Source organism: Rhodamnia argentea, chromosome 6 (assembly GCF_020921035.1).
Source record: "Rhodamnia argentea isolate NSW1041297 chromosome 6, ASM2092103v1, whole genome shotgun sequence".
Lineage (NCBI taxonomy): Eukaryota > Viridiplantae > Streptophyta > Magnoliopsida > Myrtales > Myrtaceae > Rhodamnia > Rhodamnia argentea.
In genome coordinates this window covers 26,332,971-26,353,444 of record NC_063155.1, presented here as the reverse complement: position 1 = coordinate 26,353,444, position 20,474 = coordinate 26,332,971, and the positions used below count along the sequence as shown (strand labels likewise).

The following is a 20,474-nucleotide window of genomic DNA, read 5'->3' as shown; positions in this document are numbered from 1 at the left end:
GTTAAGATATTTCTACTTTTGAATAAGAAATAATTTTCTTTAACTTTTGAAATCGACTTAAAAACAACTTCAGAAGTAGATATTTGCTTCAGAAGTAGAAATGTAACATTGCGTAATCAAATGAATTTCTGCTTCACAAGTTGTATTATCAAACGGCTTTCTGCTCCAGAAACACTTCGGGAGCAGAAATTCATTTTCAGAAGTGTTACAATGCGCATCCTGGACTGCCTATCTAAATCGGGTTATGTAATAATATTTCGGGTGAGAAAGCTTTTGGATTGTTGAGCTTAAGCTCGTATCTGCAAATGCATATTCTGTAATTCACGAATCAACCGAGAACGGTAAATATTCCTTTTTTTTTTACTAGGAGATCATACATACTTCCACAAAAAAGGAGAAGAAGGAGAAGATAATGGAGGGCCTGCAAGCGAAGCAGACCAGAAGAAATTCTGAGAACTGGCCCTTTTTTTTCCCAAAAGGGCATCTATATGTAAAAGCCTTACAAAGATAGATGCTCCTTCCTCTTATCTTCTTTCCATCTCTTTTCCCCTTTCCTTTTTCACTTTCTTTCTTCGTAACTTTCGTTTCGATTCCCTTTTTTTTTTTTATCGGCATTTGGGGGGAGGCTGTCCTAAAAGCCCAAAAAGGTTGTTCTCCACACACGTGGAGATCTTGTGTTTGGAATGTCTCGCGGGCAAGACATGACTACTGCCCAAAAAACAAAAAAAAACAAAGATTTTGCTCTAATTTTGAGGTGATGTCCTAAGCGAATTTTGGACTTTTGCTATGTGACCATGTAATTTCCTGAACTTTTCATTTTCAATTGAGTACCTGAACTTCCCAAAATTCGCCCAATGTAAAGTTTCTATCAAATGGTATTTGTAGTTGACCTACGATGCCACCAAAGTGACTACGTTTGTGCGATAACACTGAGCATGGTGCGGAGTTTGTTACATCTTTCCCTTTTGTTATTTTCCTGAATGAATTTTTTGCTTCATCTTTTCCCATTCCTTTCTCTTTTGACGATGAACCCAGCATTGTCGTCGTCCCTGAGATATGAGAACTCCATGGTTGCCGCCGAACATGCTGTCGTCACAGCCGCCGTCCTAGAAGAACCATTGCCGTTTGCTCTTTCTTTGTTGCCACCCCCATCTTTGCCCCTCTCTGGTTTTTTTGTCTCTGTATTTTTCCGGTCGAAGGTCGTGCGATCTTCATTTTTATAGGTTTTTCCATTTCCATGTTGAATCGTTCGTTAGATGTCTCGGTTTGTTCGCACTAGTCCGGTGGTTTCGGTTGTAGTTGAGTCGGTGGCGGTCCGACACTGGTCCAGTGGTGATGGGTTGGCACTGATCTGGCATTGGAGAGCTCTCGTGTGAGCTTCGTTTGATGGATCCGCCTCCATGTTGCTTCGGTCCTAATGAGGTGGTGGTCGGTCAGCGCTAATTAGGCGGTGTTGATGTTTCAGTGGCTTGCGATTGGTGGTGATTTCTTGCTGCGGGGTGGGGAAAATTATCAAAATAGTTCTAATACTATTGCAGTTGTACCAATTAAGTCATAAACTTTTTTTTTTTTTACAAATGTAGGCCTAAAATTTTTTCGATTGTGCCAATTCAATCCATTTGACCATCCGGCAATGACGTGACGCCGTCCGTGTCGACGTTGAAATTTTTTAATAATATTTTAATTTTTTTCAAATTTTTAAATTTTTTTTTGTCTTTGGGTTGGCAACCTCCTGCCGCTTGCCGGCCACTAGCCATGGGCAAGGGCTTGCGAGCCCTCGCTTGCGGCCGGCGAAGGCGGCGACCCTTGCCCGGGGCTCGATGGAGATCGCCGGTCCAAAGCCGAAAGAAAAGAAAGGCAGAAAAAAGTATCAAAAAAGAATTAAGGAATTAAAAAAATATTAAAATATTATTTAAAATTTGCCACTTTAGTGCTGGCCAGTCAAATGGACTGAATTGGCACAATTACAAAAAAATTAAGATTGAATCGATAATAAAAATTAAGACCGAATCGATATAATTGTAATAGGTGTAAGACATTTTTCATAATTTTCCCAAGGGGTGACCAAATGTGATAGTGGTGCTCGGCGAGTCACCGCCATGGGCACGACGGCGACAGGTTTCTAGCAAGGCCGATGGGGCGGTGCAAGACGGCTGCACTGGGGGGATGGTGGAGCCGATCCGCCCGAAAAAGATGGTGAATTGCCGGAAGAAGAAGAAGAAATGACAACGTACGAGGTCTTGTGGGGTCCTTTCAATGGAGAAAGTGGAAGCATTTGGATCATCCGATTGGACACCTCAAATGACAGCGCTTGAACATTAGTCGATCTATATCTATATCAACAGTTTTCATTACCAAAAAAAAAAAAAAAGATATCGAATCGAGTCAAAAGGTTCATGAACTAAATTAAATAAAAAAATAATTTAGAGATTGCAATAAACATCAAACGAAAGTTTGTAAACTACCCATAAAAATAAAAATAGAATGCAGATACATCTAAAATGTTATCCACTTTCGTCACCAAAACAAAATAGGTTTCTCTCACACGAACGTGCTTTTCTTCCCACCACTGACAATGCCGAAAGAAACATATAAGCACGGTACGACATGTCCTTATAGAAAAACATCCCTGTCGCCAGTTAACGGTCCAAATTTAACGCAACATATGTACCGTGACTAGGGTAATCGACAAGAAAAATTCAAAGCTAAAACATAGTCAAATGTCTATCGAATAGAGGCCTTGCGGTGAATGCGGCAACCCCGTCTTCCACGACGTCGCGAGTTCGATTCAAAGTGGCAGGAGTGTTATTGTTTTTATTGCAACGATTACCGGTTCACATTGCTTGGAAAACGTCTTCTTCACATCATTAGACCTTTCAAGAGATCTCTTCATCAGATATCTCCTAAGTCCAAAGACATATCGAAAATAGAAAACACGATAATATCCTAATTAAGATATATGTTTTGTTTATGCTTCCGAACGCATGTATATCAAATAAAATGCATACAATAATTACCTATAAAATCTAGTTTATGTTAGAAAAAAAATTCGAGTCTTGATAATATAATTAACTGGATTGGGGGGGGTTACGCGGTAGTACCCAACTAAATCAAAAAGCCCACCTCAAAGCCCATCACCCGAGTGTAATCCCTCATTGTCATTCCTTTCCAATTAATTCTGAAAATGCGAAATCGGATTAGCTAATTATGCCTGCCCCTGAAATTTCGTTCCACATTTTAATGATCACAAAATGATCGATGGCGTCGACTATCGTACTTTGTCACTGGTCGGACGGACTTGACCGTCGGTTGTTGGTGAACGTTGCCAATTGCCGAAGTTCGCTGCTGATCGCCGGTTGCCGATCACTGGCGACAACGAAATTTGATAACCATATACATTTAAGGCTTATGGGACGGTTGAATGATTTCTCAATTTCGAACGGAAAGTTTAGGGCCCGCATGAAAACACTTGAGAAATTACATTTCTCTACTAGGAGTCTATTTGGCAGAGAAATGTATTTGATAAAAACCTAATCGAAGTAGAAATTCGTTTGGTAAAACAATTGACTTCCGGTAGGATTTTTTACTTATGGTAAGATTTTTCACTTCTGATAGGATTTTTGGCCAATTTTGAGAAGTAAAAAATTTTAACTTTTCGGCTTCAAAATTACTTCTTGGATCACACCCGCCTCCGCCGATCATCGTTGCTGCAACCGCCGGCCGCCGACCACGGTCGTTGCGGTCGCCGACCACCGACCATCGACCACTGCCCACCCACGGCCGTTGGCCGCCGACCACCGGGCACCCACCGCCATTGGCAGCCGACTACCTTCGCCGTCTACCGTGGCCGTCGACTACCCCGACCGCTAGCCACCGTTGCTACCCGCCACCTCGCCGTCGTGCGCCGCCCACTGCGGCCATCGCCGACCACCGCCGCCGCCGACCACCTCTACCGCTCGACCATTGCCGATCGCCGCCGCCTCCGACCACCGCCGATCGTCGCCGCCACCGACCACCGCCGTCGCCGCGGCCGCCAACCATCGTTGTTGAAGATTTTGTTAATAATGTTTCAAAAGTAGAAATTTTCAACAGTTACCAAACGAATTTTCCTGATCAGAAGTCAATTTGAAATAGAAATAGAAAAATCAACTTCTACTTTTGAGGAGAAGTCTCGTAGAGAAGTGTTACCATACGCGCCCTTATAAACCAAAATTTTTGAAGTCCATGTCGTCCAGGATTGGCGTCTTCTCTCCGCTTCTTCACCGTTGACTGATATGGGAAATTACCAGATTGACCATCGGCCGGTATCCGCCACCATCCGTGATCCAACCAGATTACCCCCAAACTCTCTCACTCTCTCACCTCCACTCTCAAGAACCCTAAAAAAACCCCCCTTCCACCCACTAGTTTCAGACGCCGTCCTCCGCCGAGGTTCTCATCAATGGCGTCTCAGGCGTCGATCTTCACCAGGACCCGCACTCTCCTCAATGCCCTCGGCAATTCCCCTCCTCACTCCGTCAAATCGATCACCTCCTCCGCTTTCCTCTCTCAGCAGCCTCAGCTGGCCGAATCACCCGACCCGTCTCCGAACCCTGGCGCTAGCCCTGACCCTGACCCCACGCCTTCCACGCCGCTCCCTCCGAATCCAGCTACGGGGAGCCCTCTCTACTCCTCCAACTGGCGCAACCCGATCCCCTACACCGCCTCCGCCTCCGCCCAGGCCCAGGCCCTCATCCCTCAGGGGTTACTCCACCAGGCCGCCTTCCGCATGCAGTCCCTCTCGCAGACGCTCGACGTCCAGTCCCTGATGAACGTCTTCGCCGATTGGATGACGTCGCAGCGGTGGTTCGACATGAAGCAGCTCTTCGAGCTCTGGATTCGGAGCCTGGACAAGAACGGGAAGCCGAACCGGCCCGACGTGAATATCTTCAACCATTACCTGAGGGCGAACCTGATGACTGGAGCGTCTGCTGGGGACATGCTCGACCTGGTCGCTCAGATGGAGGAATACTCCATCGAGCCCAACACGGCTTCGTTTAACCTCGTTCTGAAGGCAATGTACGAGGCTCGGGAGGCCGAGGCTGCTGAGAAGTTGCTGGAACGGTTAGAACTGTTCATCCCGTTAATAGGGGCTAAATAACCGTGAAATGATAAGATTCCGAATGTGCATATACTGATGAATATGGTTTTTATCAGGCTATTGTCGTTATGTATGTATGTACGATATTTCTTATAAGAAGAAGCTGATATGTAAAATGGGTATATAGGGCAAGAAGAAGGTGATCTTATCTGGGCCATATTCATGCTCTATGTTCCTTTGAATGCAAGAGTAACTTATTTGCATTAGTGGGAGGCGGAAATTGTGGTACTTCTATGGCACCGTATACAATGGAAGTGGAGCTGCTTTATCCTGACATTAATATGACATAGGCTGGATTTGACTCCGAAGACTGGTTCTTTCTGTTATCCGGCAAAATTGTTTCTGAAATAAGTGAGGCAAGGGTTAGTTTTTCGGCCTAAGTGCAATGATTGTGATAGTCTGCATGAGAACATGGAGAATTTTTTTCCTGTGCCCTTCTATTAGTTGCGTTCCTGACCTGGAGTTTGAGTTTTGGAGACTCTATGTTTAGGTGCATTGTTTAGAGGAGTTCATAGGGTCAAATTGCTGCCCATGTCCCAAAATTTGAGGCTTAGTGGACTTCTGTCTTTTGATCTGTCAGGAAAAAAGGATACCCTAGCTTTGGATAATCATGACGAGTCGTGATCATATTATTTAATGACGTTCTTACAATTACTCAGTTAAAAAATTATGTGGCGTGCATGGATAATAAGAACTGCTGCCGATGTGGTTCAATTTGTCTTGCAATTTTTGCTCAATGAAGGTGCTCCCTGTCAAAATCCAGTTGACTTTGGGTTTTTCTGTACTAGTTGTGCATGCTACTGGCTATTGTATCATCTGTGGAAGATGAATTGGCTGTTTCCTGATAGTATTCGTGCTCTTAGTAGCGTGAGATGCATGCACTCTCTTACAGTGAAAGGTTGACTTTTAATCGGACAATCTAATTCTTACCGTCACCAGGATGCTGCAGACAGGAAAAGAATCTCAGCCTGATGAACAGTCCTATGGATTGGTAACTCGCTTGCTCCTTTTGGCGGATCAAATAGATGCTGCCTTGAAATATGTAGATCTTACTCTGAAGTCTGGCTATATGTTGTCGATGGAAATATTCACTGAATGTGTGCAAAGCTGTGTCAAGAAAGGCCGGTTGGACACATTGGTGTTGATAATTGAGAGGTGCAAGGTATGCCATTAATTTGTTCGGTCATGATCCTTGAAGTTCTGCACTTGTTGATGTGCATTACTTGATTTTTTCCATTTGTGACTTTGTTCCTACCAATATTCCTAGGCAATGGATCAGAATAAAGCTCTTTGCCCATCATGGAGCCTATGCAATTACATTGCTGAAGTTGCGATGCAAGATGACAATAGCAAATTAGCATTTTATGCATTGGAATTTATGGCGAAATGGATTGCTCGAGGTGAGATGGCAAGGCCTCCTGTTCATCTTTCCGTGGATGAAGGGCTGGTTTTATCGGCACTTGGAACTGCTGGTAGAACATTTAGTTCTACTCTCCTAGATGCTTCTTGGGCAATCTTGCGACGGTCTTTACGGCAAAAGAATACACCTAGTCCAGCATCATACCTTGGAAAGATATATGCCCTTGCCTCACTGGGCAATTTACAGAGGGCCTTTAGTACATTGCGTGAGTTTGAGACTGCCTATGGAAATCCCCAGGAGCAAGCTGAAGATCTTTTCTCTCCATTTACCTCTCTAAAGCCTTTGGTGGTTGCATGCTCCAAGAATGGTTTTGAGACGTTGGACTCCGTGAGTATTGGACAAATTGTTTTTTTCATGATTATCAACAATCTCTCATAGTATTGCAGCTCGCAATATTTCTTTGGTCACTGTTGATGCAGATCCCCCACCGCAACACGACCTATTTGAACTTTAATAGCATATTATGGCAGCTTGGCTGCTCTTAGTGTCATTTTAATGTCCATGTTATGCTGTCATCTGTTTCTAGATGAGCTTTAGATTTCTGGCTTGCTTCCAGTCTTCTGAAAATTACTGTTCTGAGAAATTTTACGATGGGCGCTGAGAAGTTGGTCGTTCAGTAGGTAGAAACGTTAGTCCATGCAAAACGTGACCAGACTGGCTCCTTGCCTGGTTTTTCAGGTGTGCTGACATTGAATGATCTATCAAGCATTTGAATCTCACCTTCTACTGTTTGAGATTTGTTTTCAAAACCCACAAAATGAGGGAAGGACTCATTTATAGTGAAAGGCGATATGTAGGTTAGTGGCTAGGAGCTCTCTCCCAACTGAGGTGTGAGTTTTGGCATTTATCTTTCTTATGGGCCTGGATTAAGTTTCTCAAATCTCAGTCAGTTTGAATAGGCAAAGAGCTCATCAGTTTAATCAGATCAAACTCAGTTCAATCTGATTCTTGGTCGAACTGGGTTGTATGATAAGTGATGACTGCTTTGCAAACCTATTCTTGGTCCAACTAGTTGAATAGTTCAGCCCAGTATGGTTTTAAAGCTCTGCTGGCATAATTTGATGGTGTTTGAGAAGTTTTTGTGTACATCATTGACCTTTGTTGCTGATTCACTTAGAAAAATTGCAGGTGTACTTTCAACTGGAGAATTTGAGTCGTGGTGATCCTCCTTACAAATCTGTTGCTGCTCTCAATTGTGTAATCTTAGGTTGTGCCGATACATGGGATCTTGACCGTGCATACCAGACATTTGAGGCAATTGGTGGAACTTTTGGCTTGACCCCGGATATCCATTCCTATAATGCGCTTTTATATGCATTCGGGAAGCTGAAGAAGGTGCATGATACTTCCTTCTCTCAGTTGCCTGTTTGAAGTTGAATGCAGATTCCCTTTCAGTTGATCTAGGCCATTTACCATTATCTTGCATGTTTCACATGGTAGGCCTTAGTGCGATGTCAAATTAGTCCTTTTCCTGATGTCATATATAACTGGATACATCGCTATCAGCATTCAGCAGTCACATAAACTAACAGCAGTGCCATAAAATAGCTTGTGAACATGAACGTTTTTGTGATTAGGAGCAGATACATGTTAAGCCTGTATGTTATGCTTTGCCACTATACCAAATGTAAGTAAATGGAAGTTTTGCTGTGACAGACATTTGAAGCGTCAAGGGTTTTTGAGCATTTGGTTAGCGTGGGGGTTAAACCAAATGCTACGTCATATGGTTTGCTTGTGGATGCGCATCTGATAAACCGAGATCCAAAAGCTGCTCTCTCTGTGATTGATGAAATGGTAATGTTTATTGACCGAGCTCTAAGCTGGCCTGCTCTTGAGAAATATCTATTGCTTTTGATGCCAATATTGATGTTTTGAGTTTTAAATGCTATGCCAGGTAATTGCTGGATTCATTCCCACAAAGGAGATGCTTAAAAAGGTCAGAAGACGATGTATGAGAGAGATGGACTATGAGAGCGATGACCGGGTGGATTCACTGGCTAGGAAGTTTAAAATACGTATGGGCAATGAAAATCGCAGAGACATACTATTTAATCTTAATTACAGCACAGAGTATGCTTGACAGGTAATGCTTAGGGCTTTTGCCACTTCATGCTTCGTAACCTTTTATAGCCACATAGTTGTACTGATCCCCCACGTAGATTGGCTTAGCATTTGCTGGGTTGCGCGTCTTGTTGTCATTTCTCACCCAGGATTCATTTATGGCTTTTCCTGCTTCTTTTTATGCCTCGCAAGCCTAGTGACTCAGTCAGATGTCTTATGTCGTGGCGTTGCAGGCTTAATTCCGAGTGCTCTCTTCATGTAGGTATGCTGATTTTGGCTCTCGAAGTTCGAAGGCTCTGATCTTCCCTGCCTTCCCCGTGGTTGAGCATAAGCTGCACTGTAACCATTGATCTTTCCTTTCCCTTTGTATATTATTCAATTCTACCTTTCCCATTTTCGACAGAATGAATCTAGGATTTTAGTCTTTAGAGCCAGTAATTTTGTTTTGCTCTTTACATCCTCTTCTTTTCTGTATGAGAACCTCGGAGGGCCAGTGATGATGCAAAATCTTGCAAGGTAATCCGGTTGATGATGAATAAATGTTGCACAAATTACGTTCTGTTTCATATGTGCTGTCCATAAATCGATCTGCTGATCTTCCATCTTGAGCTTGCCAGCTTGGTCCGAGGACAGAGAAGCTACTGTCAACAGAAGTGGCTGTAGTCTCTTCCTGCATCTATATGACAGCAGAAGGAAGACACCATTTATCCAAAAAGCGACTAGTTAGATTAAACTCATCATAGGGCATTGTCCATTCCACATTTGGTCCATGAGCTCACCTTTTGAGGTGGAAGTGAATGCTACAAAAGGGAAGTAATTATTTAATTTGATGCTTGACATTAGAAGAGAATATCATGGACGAAATATTTTCTACTGGAGTTGCATCTATTACGTGCATGCCAGAAAACTTCTCTGCGGAGATTAGGATGACTTGCTTATATATTAGGAAGTAAAAGAGGTCTCAAATATCCTCTCTTCTCCCTTAATTAAAAGGAGCAGAGGTGCGATCATAACCCTACGCACCTGGGGCGTCATCATAAGAATCAATTTATTTGTTATGGAACATGTGTACTGCCGTGCGAGAGCAGCCGGGCGGTGGAGCGACTGCGGCAGCAGCTTAGGCATCACGATGACGGTGGCCATGAGTCGGGGCTTGTGCTGTAGTGCCGTAGGAGAGAGCCGTGGACTAAAATTTCTAATTGGCTAATCAGTCGGTAGAAAGAAATTAATTGAAGGAAATATGGCCCTCTTTCAGACGGAAACATAAGCATCAAAATAGATGAAATGAGCTTGCAGGCTAATAAGCTGGCAGAATCTCATCTGTTCTCACCAAATGCGAGCCGCCCTCGCCGAACTCCCCAAGCCTCTCACCTCCGTGCTCTTCCACCTTCGCCCATTAAGCTCCACCACCGCCGTCGATCCCTCCCACCTCCTCCGCGTCTCCACCATCCTCTACCAGCAGCAGCACTCACCCGATTCCCGCCTCCACGCCTCCCTCCGCTCCTTCCCCTTCCACCTCAGCCCCGAGTTCTTCCTCCGCGTCTGCAACAACTTCCCCCTCTCATGGCGTCCCGTCCACCGCTTCTACCAGTTCACCCTCACCCGCCCCGACTTCCCCCACTCCTCCCTCACCCTCAACAAGCTCGCCGACGTCGTCGGCAAGTCCCGGAACGTCGCCCTCTTCTGGGAAGTCCTCCAGGACATGGCCCGACGGCGTTTGGCCAACGAAAAGACGTTCAAGATTGCTTTGAAGACGTTGGCTCAGGTCAGGGAGCTGAAGAAGTGCGTGGGGTTCTTCCACTTGATGAATGAGAATGGTTGGGGGTACAGCGTGGAGACTCTGAATATGGTGGTGGAGTGTTTGTGCAGGGACAGGCTAGTGGAGGAGGCTAAATATGTGGTCTTTCAGTTAAAGGACGTGGTTAGGCCTAATGGGGTTACTTACGGGTGGTTGATCAGAGGGTTTTGCAATGCCGGTGACTTGATCGAGGCCTCCAAAGTTTGGAACTCGATGGTGGATGAAGGGCTGGAGCCAGAGGTTTGGGCGTTCGAGGCGATGATGGAGAGATTCTTCAAGAGTAATCGGTATGGCGAGGCGATGAAGCTCTTGGGGATGATGAGGATGAGGATGCAGGATCGGTTGGATGTTTCCACCTACAGGCTTGTGATCAGTTGGCTGTGTAGGAGGGGCAGGGTGAGTGAAGCTTATATGGTGTTTGAAGAAATGCATAAGAGAGGGATCCAGACAGATGCATTGACGGCGGGATCACTTGTCTACGGTCTGTTGGCGCAAGGCCGGGTGGGAGAGGCCTATAAGATTGTAGAAGGGATTGAGAGGCCGGACATTAACGTGTACCATGGATTGATCAAGGGGCTATTGAAACTGAAAAGGGCAGGCGAGGCGACCGATGTTTTCAGAGAGATGATAAGGAGAGGGTGCGAGCCCATAATGCACACGTACATCATGTTATTGCAAGGGCATTTGGGGAAGCGGGGGAGGAAAGGACCTGATACGCCTGCAAATTTCGACTCCATTTTCGTGGGGGGATTAGTGAAAGCGGGGAAGTCCTTGGAAGCAACCAAGTACGTCGAGCGGACATTGAATAGAGGACTCGAGGTGCCTCGATTTGATTACAATAAGTTCTTGCATTACTATTCGAGTGAGGATGGCACGCTCATGTTTGAAGAAGCGAGCAAGAGACTAAGAGAGGCGGGCATGATCGATTTGGCTGATATACTCGAGAGATATGGCGAGAAAATGGCGACTCGCGAGAGGAGGAGAAACAGAGCAGCCGAATCATGAGATGAGCTTTATGAGGCCAAGTGTGTGGAAAGGTTCTTCTTTCATAGGGCCTTATCAATGAGAAGGCTAACTAACAAAAAGGATATGCCTGTACATGCAAACCGGTGGACAGATAAACGGAAGATGCATCTGAAGCCCTTTCTGTTGGCATTCTTGTCGCTTTTTTAGATTGGCTACTGATTGGGCGATTAATCTGTTGTGATCAGGTTTGAATTATATCATCAGCCGGTGAGGGAGAAATTACTCTCCCACCAAGTGTTGAAACTTTTTTGTGGAGAGATTTTTTTATGCATCCTGTCAGTGATGAATGAAGTGCTTGCGCATAGGAGTTTGAGAGGAAGAGACAGGCGAAGTTGCAAAATGTATTCAAGATGATGTAAAATGTATATGAAAAGAAATGGATAAAGAAGACTCCAGTGCTGCCCATACTCAGAGGCTCTTACTCCAGTGTATATGTACCTCAAACTAAATTTAGTTAGACCAGCCAAGATATTCGAAAACAACCGATCCCATTCAAAGCTAATTCTATGCAAATTGCTCTGGCATCTGGACATTTTAAAATATCAGGACACTCTTGTTTTCTAATTGAATCTTCCCTTTTACTAAAACAAACCCCCTGCCCTGCATGTACTCAGCCAGAAGGTGTAGTCCAGGTAGGAGGAGCGGTTGAGGTCACTGGAGGCATAGCACGGATGTTGATGTCGAGGGGCAGTAACCGGTATTGGATGTCAAGTTCCCTGAAAATCTTGACCATCTCCTCCACCAGGATGGCTCTTCTTGCCCACTTTTCGCCCATGTCCTGGTGGTTCATCCTATGCGTCAACCAAACTGCTATTCTTAACCTGTTCAATTCTTCCACATCCTTGAATATGAACATTGGTGCGGGGTACCAGTGGTCCTTCTTGTTCTCAATGTAACTGCATTTAAGATTAGTAATATAAACCAAATCAGAAAGATCAAGTAACCAAAGAAAGACTTACCAAGAAGTCGTTAGGTATGAGTAGAATAGCTAAACTGTGAAGCTTGTTTTAATCAGCAGTAATAAGATGTCTTACAACAGTGTGGACGTATATAATATCCGCCATTACTACATTTTTCTGTTTTCTGGGGTGACCAGTTGTGAGAATCAGTATATTGGTAGAGAACTGAGATCTCGTAGGTGAGAAGTCTTGTTTTAGGACGAATTGCACATAATCCGTGAGGGACCTTCTACATTCTAAATGCTTATGCATCACTTCTACAAGGCCGGAAGGCCCAAAACCAAGATAACATCCTCATTTGTCTTAAATGGTTACTGTCCCATGCAGGAAGTAGATAAGTAAAGGGGGCCAAGTTGATTAGCTAATAACGTAGCTACTGACCTTATTATTCTCTGTTTCATCATTGCAATCTTCTCAGCTGGTGTAGATATGTGCACACAGAATTCAACTGCATCGCCCATATCGGGACTTCGATAGTAGTTACTGATGGCCTTAGTAGCAAGAACACTGTTCGGAATTATTATCTTCTGGTTGTCGTACCTTAGGAAAATAGTCGTTAGGATGTTCATCTCTTCCACAACCATCTGAAACACGATGCATCATGGTTTAGTAACATATATTTTGAACATCTGTTGAAACACAGAGCTCTGTTCGTCTATGTACCTGCACCCCATCAACTTCACAACGATCGCCGACGTCAAATGGATGAATCACAAACAAGAAAATTAACGCTTCAAATGTAGTTTTGCAGCTGTTTCCAAATATGAATACCACAAGCAGCAACTGGGAGCTTATGAGAAGCAGAACTTTTTTCGTGGCAATTCCTAGTATAAGGAGCCATACAATGGCTATGAGGATGCCAACTAGAATGTTGACCATCCGATGGAGTTTGTTCACAGCTGTCTTAGTATCATCCAGCGTCAAAGCTAGCGCTCTTCGTTCTCTAAAAGCATTAACCTGCGTCACATCCAAATGCAACCTTAAAGCTCAATTAGTGAACACTGCAGCGTTAGAAGTTTAACAAACGTAGAAAGACAGCGTAATTGATTTATCAGGGTAACTCCAATTTGCGAAGGTTGCATACACAATCCTAATGCGATCAGTTAGTTTCATAATGTCCAAAAATTTTAAGCACTAACTAGTTTTTTGCTGTTTAAGCTATAGAGAACTCGATTTGCAACTAAAATGAAACGGAGTACTTTGACCCAAATCTGACATGAAAACATAAATTGAGTAAGAGGTTTTATTCATGAGCACTTGCAACTAGCAAAAGATAATTCCAAAACCCCCCTCCCTCCATTTACATCAAGAGCAGGATTTATTACCTTAACATCCAGATCCACTAAACTAACTAGATTCCTAAAGATTAATATGTTGAACTTTGATTCTGCAAGGGAGAACAATATCTGTAAAATCCATAATAACTGGCATCTTCTAGGGTCATATGCTATCTGACAGAAAGCTGTTCTGCTCAATACTTATCGCGAAATACATTTAACATATTGCTGGATTTTCATTGAAAACCTACCATCTAAATGCTACCCTATACACGGGGGCTGAGAGGTTCTGAATGTCATGCATTGTGTACTTTTAGGCTGGTCAGTTACCAAGGTCCTGGAAGAGGTTACAATTAGATGTCACTCGATTATATACCACTTACCTCATGATTACATTTCCATTAATTCCTTCTTTTCTTATACATGATCTCATTTGGACTTCTACAGACCTTTCAATCAAGTGCTAAAAGAGTCAAGACAACAAGTAGATACTTTCTACCATCTCTTACCACCCAGTTTTTTAATGATGATTTGCTAATTTTTTGGCTCTCTGATGCTCCTTCAAATAGACTCATTGTCTTGACAGCCTCATCTTCTGGCATAAACCGCATCAAGTCCTCTAGATATATGTGCCTGGAATAGAAACAGCACGTAAAGAGAGCCACAAAAAACAAGACCCGTGAATAAAAAGGGTCGTAGAGCTGATAGAGATAGAAGAGAACATAGATGAAAAATCACGGCCAAGGGTAATGCAGAATGAAGAGTTCAGAATTGTAGGAAAGCACACTATTAAGCTCCTATAATAATTTTGCAAGAAGAGGCCAGAATTGATAGATTGGACCAAGTTCAAGCTTTTCCTCAAATTGTTCGGCCTACGTTTAGTATTAAAGGCTTAATATGGCCAAGCAATGACGCTGTTAGGTTTGTGCTCAAGATCTTTAGGACAGTGAGAGTAGAACAACATTTGATGAAAATTGAATAACGATTACTTGGATCCCTGCCGAGACACATTCTGGAAAATTTTCTTCGCCGCTGCTCTTGCTTCACTTTCGCTGTTTATTTGGTTCGAAGATTCATCATCATGACCTGATATCTGCTCATCCAGTGTCGTGAGGTTCCCATATCGCACCAAATTCATCAGCCTCTTCATATTCCACGCAGATACATTCTTCGGACTCAGTTTATGCAAGTGATCGATTGTAATCCCCTCTTCCCCCTTGTCCTTTCCTCTAGGACTCTTTTGTACTCTCCCGCTACCTATCACTCTCCCACTACCTTTCTCTGGCAATACAGCCGCATTAAGGTCGGGAGGTATCACAGCCCCCGCCTTCTGCAGCTTCTCAACTTCGACCGCAATCTTCTCCTCCTCTTCCTCCGCTTTCCTCATCTCGACTAACGGCGGCCCTGACAGGGTCTCGATGACATACTGATTGAACAGAGATTCCTGAATCCTATCAAAGTAGGTGCTCACGTGGAAGGAAGACGCCAAGACCTTGACTATAAGAGTCTTCACAAGCCAAATCACTGTGCCAACCAAGAGACAAACCAAGACCTTGGTGACAAACAATAGGGCCTTGCTATTGGTCTCTCTTTCAACCTTTTTATCAAACAGGAAGTGCCATGCCACCAATACCAGCCCTAACCACAGACAATTTTGCACTGCTTTCCTCAATCCATAAACAAAATAAAGAACCCTCTTCCTCAGAACAAAGTTCCTCTCAATAAAGAACACAATGATCCTGATGCCCCAGCCGGAGACCAACCTTCCACATATCAACACCAACACCATTACCTCCCACTTCCACAACATGAGCTTCCACAGAGTCCTCTTCCTAAGGTAAGGAATAGTGAGGCTACAGACTAATGCACCTATAATCAAGATCAAACTCACCCACTCAAGCAGGATCACCAGATTGAGCCTGGCCTTCTTGTACTGCCCTGGCAAGTCCTCTCCCGCAAAAGGGTCATCCTCGTCGTCGTCCCCACCGCGTTTCGGCGACAACGATAATTTCGAGCCTCGATCTGATTTCTTGTCCGTCTGATCAGGCGGGCCTAAGAGCCTCGACTTGTTCTTCGTTGCTGCCGTGGTCAGAAGCCGCGACTTCCTCTTGAACGAGCTGTTGCTATGAAACGACGCGTTCGACGTGCACCTCAAGACTTGCCCATCTGCGCTCCCCTCCTCCTGCTGCCGCTGCTGGTTCTCCACTGAAACCTTGGTGGTCTTGGCCTCGCTCGAGCCGGACTCGTGAAAGGACACCTTGTTCCGGCTCTTCAATGGCGACTCCTCCAAAGGTGGCAGCGGCGTGAAGTCGTCATCGTCGTGGTCGTCTTGCTTGAGCTCTTGCATCTCCAAATCGATGTCGAGCGAGAAATCGCCGGAAGCTCGCTGCTTGTGCAGGAACTGACCGATCAGCTTCGACGGCGGATCTTCCGAGCCCTTCTCGCCGCTTCTCTGGAAATCGAACTCCTCGCCGTCACCAACTTTGGAATCAGTACTGTTCGCCTTATTGCTGGTAACTCCTCCGTCTTTCCAAAAGTCGTAGCTTGGATCCCTCCAAATCTTGCCGTTCCCTGCGTTCATCCTCCTCACAAACTTGTTCTGCTTAATACTTAATTGGGTCGGACAATGTACGTTCGCTAGATTCCTGATCTGATGGACGGAACGGCAAAGCAGAACAAGAGTTGGGTGGGAATGGGATTCAAGATACGAGTGATGGGTCGATTCAAAGCTCCCGAGAAGGAGAAAGAGAAAAGGACGCGTGTTCTTGGGTCGGTACTAAAAAGGAGAGCATGTGGCGACGGAAACGGGAACGAGAACGACAGTCCTGCCGGTCCACTATCAATCTCGTAATTGCTTTGTGTAAAAGAGGATTATACATCCATGGATACTTTGCTCATAACCTTCGTGTTGTTTCATATCCTTAAATAGTCACTCCATCGAAAAGATTAAAGGTCAATAGCAAACTAAAATTGAATTAGGAATGAAGAAATTTAATCCGATGCCGGAAAACTTGCACATTCTCACTATGACAACGACGTTGTCTTGATTTTTTACGACTTACTTTTCGAGTTCCGTAGATAAATATGCGAATATATTAGGAAACAGAATATAGGTCTGCAAATTGTTAGCATGTGGTCGTGATTTATTGAACTCGTTAATCATGCTTTTAAGTAGGCATTTTTTAGGGAAGAAATATATTTTAATATGCTTTGATTTTACAAAACGGATTTTAAGTTGTCATGCAGTGCTAACGTTAGACTTAATATAATATTTTATCTCACGCAAAATTTTTATAGCTTTTAGCTAGAAAAGGAACAGAAAAGACAAGGAGAAAAGAGAAGGCAAGGTATAGTAAATATCTCAATTAACTCAATAGTGCTAAATTGTTGGATTGAACATATATATATGCACACGCGCCCTAGAGCATAACGTTGTTGCCTCGAGGGAAATATACAATCACATCGTCAATATTTTAGTTTGGTGGGAAAATTATCAAAAAAATCTTAAACTTATTGTAATTGTATCAATTCAGTCTAATTTTTTTTTTGGCCAATTGAGTCCTAATTTTTTTTTTGTATTTATGTCAATTCAATCCATTTGGCCAATTTTAATCGGAAATTACCGACGTGGTATGACCGACGATAACATGGCAATTTTTAATAATATTTTTTTATTTTATTTTCTTTCTCTTAATAATAAATAAATTGAAAACTATTTAAATATTATTAAAAATTATCAAGTCGATCTTGACATGGTCACGTCAACGATTTATAAGAAAAATTGGCTGTATACATTGAATTAACATAGTTGCAAAAGGTTTAGGACTTAATTGGTAAGAAAAAAGGATTTATGATTGAATTGATACATTTACAATAAGTTTAGGACTTTTTTGGTAAATTTTTTCATAATTTTGGCAACCCAAATAATATTTGAAGTGATGATGCAAGAAAACCTATTCTTTTATCGTCAGGTTCAAAGTACAATCAAGAATGGCAATGCTCTAGTTTTCCAAGTACCAATAAGATACTAAACAAAAGGGATACTTGCAAAAAGAGTCCTTAACTTATTGCAATTGTGCTAACTCGGTCCTAAATCTTTTTATTTAAATTTAATCATTTCGGTCAATTTTGGCAAAAAAAAATCGCTGACGTGGCCAACACCGATGTGACAATTTTTGTAATATTTTTTTTATTTCTTATCTATTTTTTTAATTTTCTTTCTCATTCTTTTTTATTTTCTTCCTTTCTCTTTCAATCGCCAGACCTCGATGACCAGCCAGAGGCAAGAGGCGGTGAGGTAGACCTTGCCAAGGGTGGCAAGGCTCACCTCTAGCCGGATGTTGACTGGAAGAAGGGGGGAAGAAAAAGAAAAGAAAATTTAAAAAATTAAAATATTAACCATGTTAACACCGGCTGCCCACGTTAGCGATTCCCAATCCGAAAGTACTATATTATACAAATATAAAAGGTTTAGTACTGAACCGACACAATTACAATGCGTTTAGGATTTTTTTTACAATTGTCCCCGAAATAAAGAGCAATAAATTTATAAAATTGTGAAAATCCTAGTATAATTAACTTTGTCGAATGCTTGTGAAGAGACCACATCATCCTTTTAATTCGTTAAGTGGATGTTATTTTTATATAAAATAACTTTTGGTTTGAGCAATAAATTATAATCAATGTCTTCATTTATTTCACGATAAAATGAATGACTTAAAATTTTTTTTCATAAAATGGATCTCTTATATTGCTTATAAGAATGTATGAATGAAAAATATTTTCATCGTCCACGAAAATATTTATGAAAACTTTCTTCATTCACTAATTATTTTAAGCGATACAAGCCATTATTTTTAACAAAAAAATTTAAATTATTTATTTTTTGCGAAACATACGGAGATAATAATAATGGCAAATCCTCGGAGAGGGCACATATACGTCGTGACCATTCACTGTCGATCTCTTCACTATTCGAACTCATTTTTTTTTGGTCGGACATTTTATTCTGCTTAATGATATAATATTCTTGGGTTAGGTGAAAAGCAAACAAGCATTGGAAACCAATTCATAAATTTACCTCTTGTTTTCTCTTTTGGCATTACCCAGCACCAAAAAATTAAAGGAAAAGAAATTACATGCCTATTCTTCTGGAAAATAAACAAAGAAAAAGCTTTGCGTAATTCAAGTCTTTCAACTTATGTGCATGGTTGGAACCTGAAAGGCCTTTATCCAGACTGTTGGAATTGAATGACCCCATTCTAAGATATCACGGTGGCTCATTACTTTCGAGAATCAAATCGAGGGGAAAATTACCTAAAATAATTATAAATGTATTGTATTTGTGTCAATTCAATCCTAAATTTTTTTTGCGCCAATTAAGTCATAAACCTTTTTAAATTGTGTCAATTCATTCCATTTGCCCGGTCGGAGGTGAGGTGATAGATTTTTAATAATTTTTTAATAATTTTTTAAAAAATTTAATTATTGTTTAAATAAAATTTTCTGCCTTTTTTAGTTTTTTTTTTTGTTTGGACCAACAGAAGGCTACCGCCCACTGGCAAGACCGACGACCTCCGTTGGCCCTTGGACGAGGGTCACGAGCTCTCGCCCGGAGGGCTGGCCCAAACCAAAATTTTTTTTTTTGCGCATACTGAGATAATTTTTGAAGCGACGATGCAAGAAAATCTATTCTTTTACTGCTAGGTTCAAAGTACAATAAAAGATGGCAATGCTGCACTCTTCCAAATACCACTAAGATACCAAATAAGAAGCATTCAATTTTATAAAACCGTGAAAACTCAAGTATAATTAACCTTGTTGAATGCTTGTGAAGAGACCACATCATCCTTTTATTTTGTGGAGTGGATTTTATTTTTATATAACTTTTTTAGCAATAAATTATACCAAAATTTATGCGTAATTGGCTTCATCTATTCCGCAAAAAAAAAAAAAAACGAATGATTTGAAAAATATTTTCCTACAAAAGATCGCTTATATAGCTTGCAAAAATTTATGAATGAAAAATATTTTCGTCGTCCACGAAAATATTTAGATATAAATTGTCGTCGATAATAAAAGCTTTCTCTATTGACTAATTATTTTAAGCAATGAGCGGATGTTTTTAGAAAAAAATATTTTTTAAATCAATTATATTATATTTTTTGCGAAACAAACGGAGCCAAGAATAATAGAAAATTCTCGAGAGGACAAATATAGAAAGTCCTCGAGAGGACACATACACGTTATGACCATTCCCAGTTAATCTCTTCACTATTCAAACTCATTTTATTTTTGTTGATGACATAGTATTCTTGGGTTAGGTGAAAAGCAATCAAGCATTGGAAACCAATTCATAAATTTGTCTATTGTCCTCTCTTCGGGCATTACCCAATGCACGGATTGAAACTTGTTAAGCCCAATGCACTTAAGGTTTCATCAGCTGTTGGCCAAAAAAAAAAAAGGTTTCATCAGCAACCGTGGCACTGATACAAGTTAAATAGTTGAGGATTTTCTTTGTTATTTGATATACCATAATGAAAGTATATCAAAGTATCAAATAAATATTCTAAGATAATATCTCAATCAAGAAATATACAATAAAAAAACATATACGTGCAATATCCGTGCAATCTTAAGAGATGTGGGATAATCAACAGAATTATCATAATATCTTTAACAAAGGAAATTATTCTAGAGAAATCTTCAAGCCATTAGGGAGATGTATATCTGTACAGGTCCCCCAACAATACTGGTGCTTATCTGTACAGGCTCCGACTTGCGTGCGCTCTCA

The 20,474-nt window shown here is 42.0% G+C and overlaps 3 protein-coding genes across 3 annotated transcripts; 2 read left to right on the top strand and 1 right to left on the bottom strand.

Moving 5' to 3' along the window:
* The first annotated feature begins 4,347 nt into the window (after positions 1 to 4,347).
* On the top strand, positions 4,348 to 9,187 carry LOC115728545 (pentatricopeptide repeat-containing protein At1g26460, mitochondrial). Its single transcript, XM_030658866.2, has 7 exons — positions 4,348 to 5,103; positions 6,080 to 6,302; positions 6,408 to 6,887; positions 7,689 to 7,895; positions 8,217 to 8,354; positions 8,455 to 8,643; positions 8,884 to 9,187. Exons 1-6 carry the CDS (start codon positions 4,442 to 4,444, stop codon positions 8,638 to 8,640), a joined length of 1,896 nt encoding a protein of 631 aa, XP_030514726.1. The 5' UTR covers positions 4,348 to 4,441; the 3' UTR covers positions 8,641 to 8,643; positions 8,884 to 9,187.
* Positions 9,188 to 9,721: 534 nt separating this feature from the next.
* On the top strand, positions 9,722 to 12,028 carry LOC115728563 (putative pentatricopeptide repeat-containing protein At1g26500). The gene is made up of 2 exons (XM_030658883.2): positions 9,722 to 11,619; positions 11,778 to 12,028. Exon 1 carries the CDS (start codon positions 9,955 to 9,957, stop codon positions 11,422 to 11,424), a length of 1,470 nt encoding a protein of 489 aa, XP_030514743.1. The 5' UTR covers positions 9,722 to 9,954; the 3' UTR covers positions 11,425 to 11,619; positions 11,778 to 12,028.
* On the bottom strand, positions 11,809 to 16,326 carry LOC115728536 (mechanosensitive ion channel protein 6-like). Its single transcript, XM_030658856.2, has 5 exons — positions 14,671 to 16,326; positions 14,191 to 14,314; positions 13,068 to 13,361; positions 12,786 to 12,988; positions 11,809 to 12,341 (listed from the first exon to the last, which is right to left on the bottom strand). Exons 1-5 carry the CDS (start codon positions 16,260 to 16,262, stop codon positions 12,056 to 12,058), a joined length of 2,499 nt encoding a protein of 832 aa, XP_030514716.1. The 5' UTR covers positions 16,263 to 16,326; the 3' UTR covers positions 11,809 to 12,055.
* Positions 16,327 to 20,474: the final 4,148 nt, after the last annotated feature.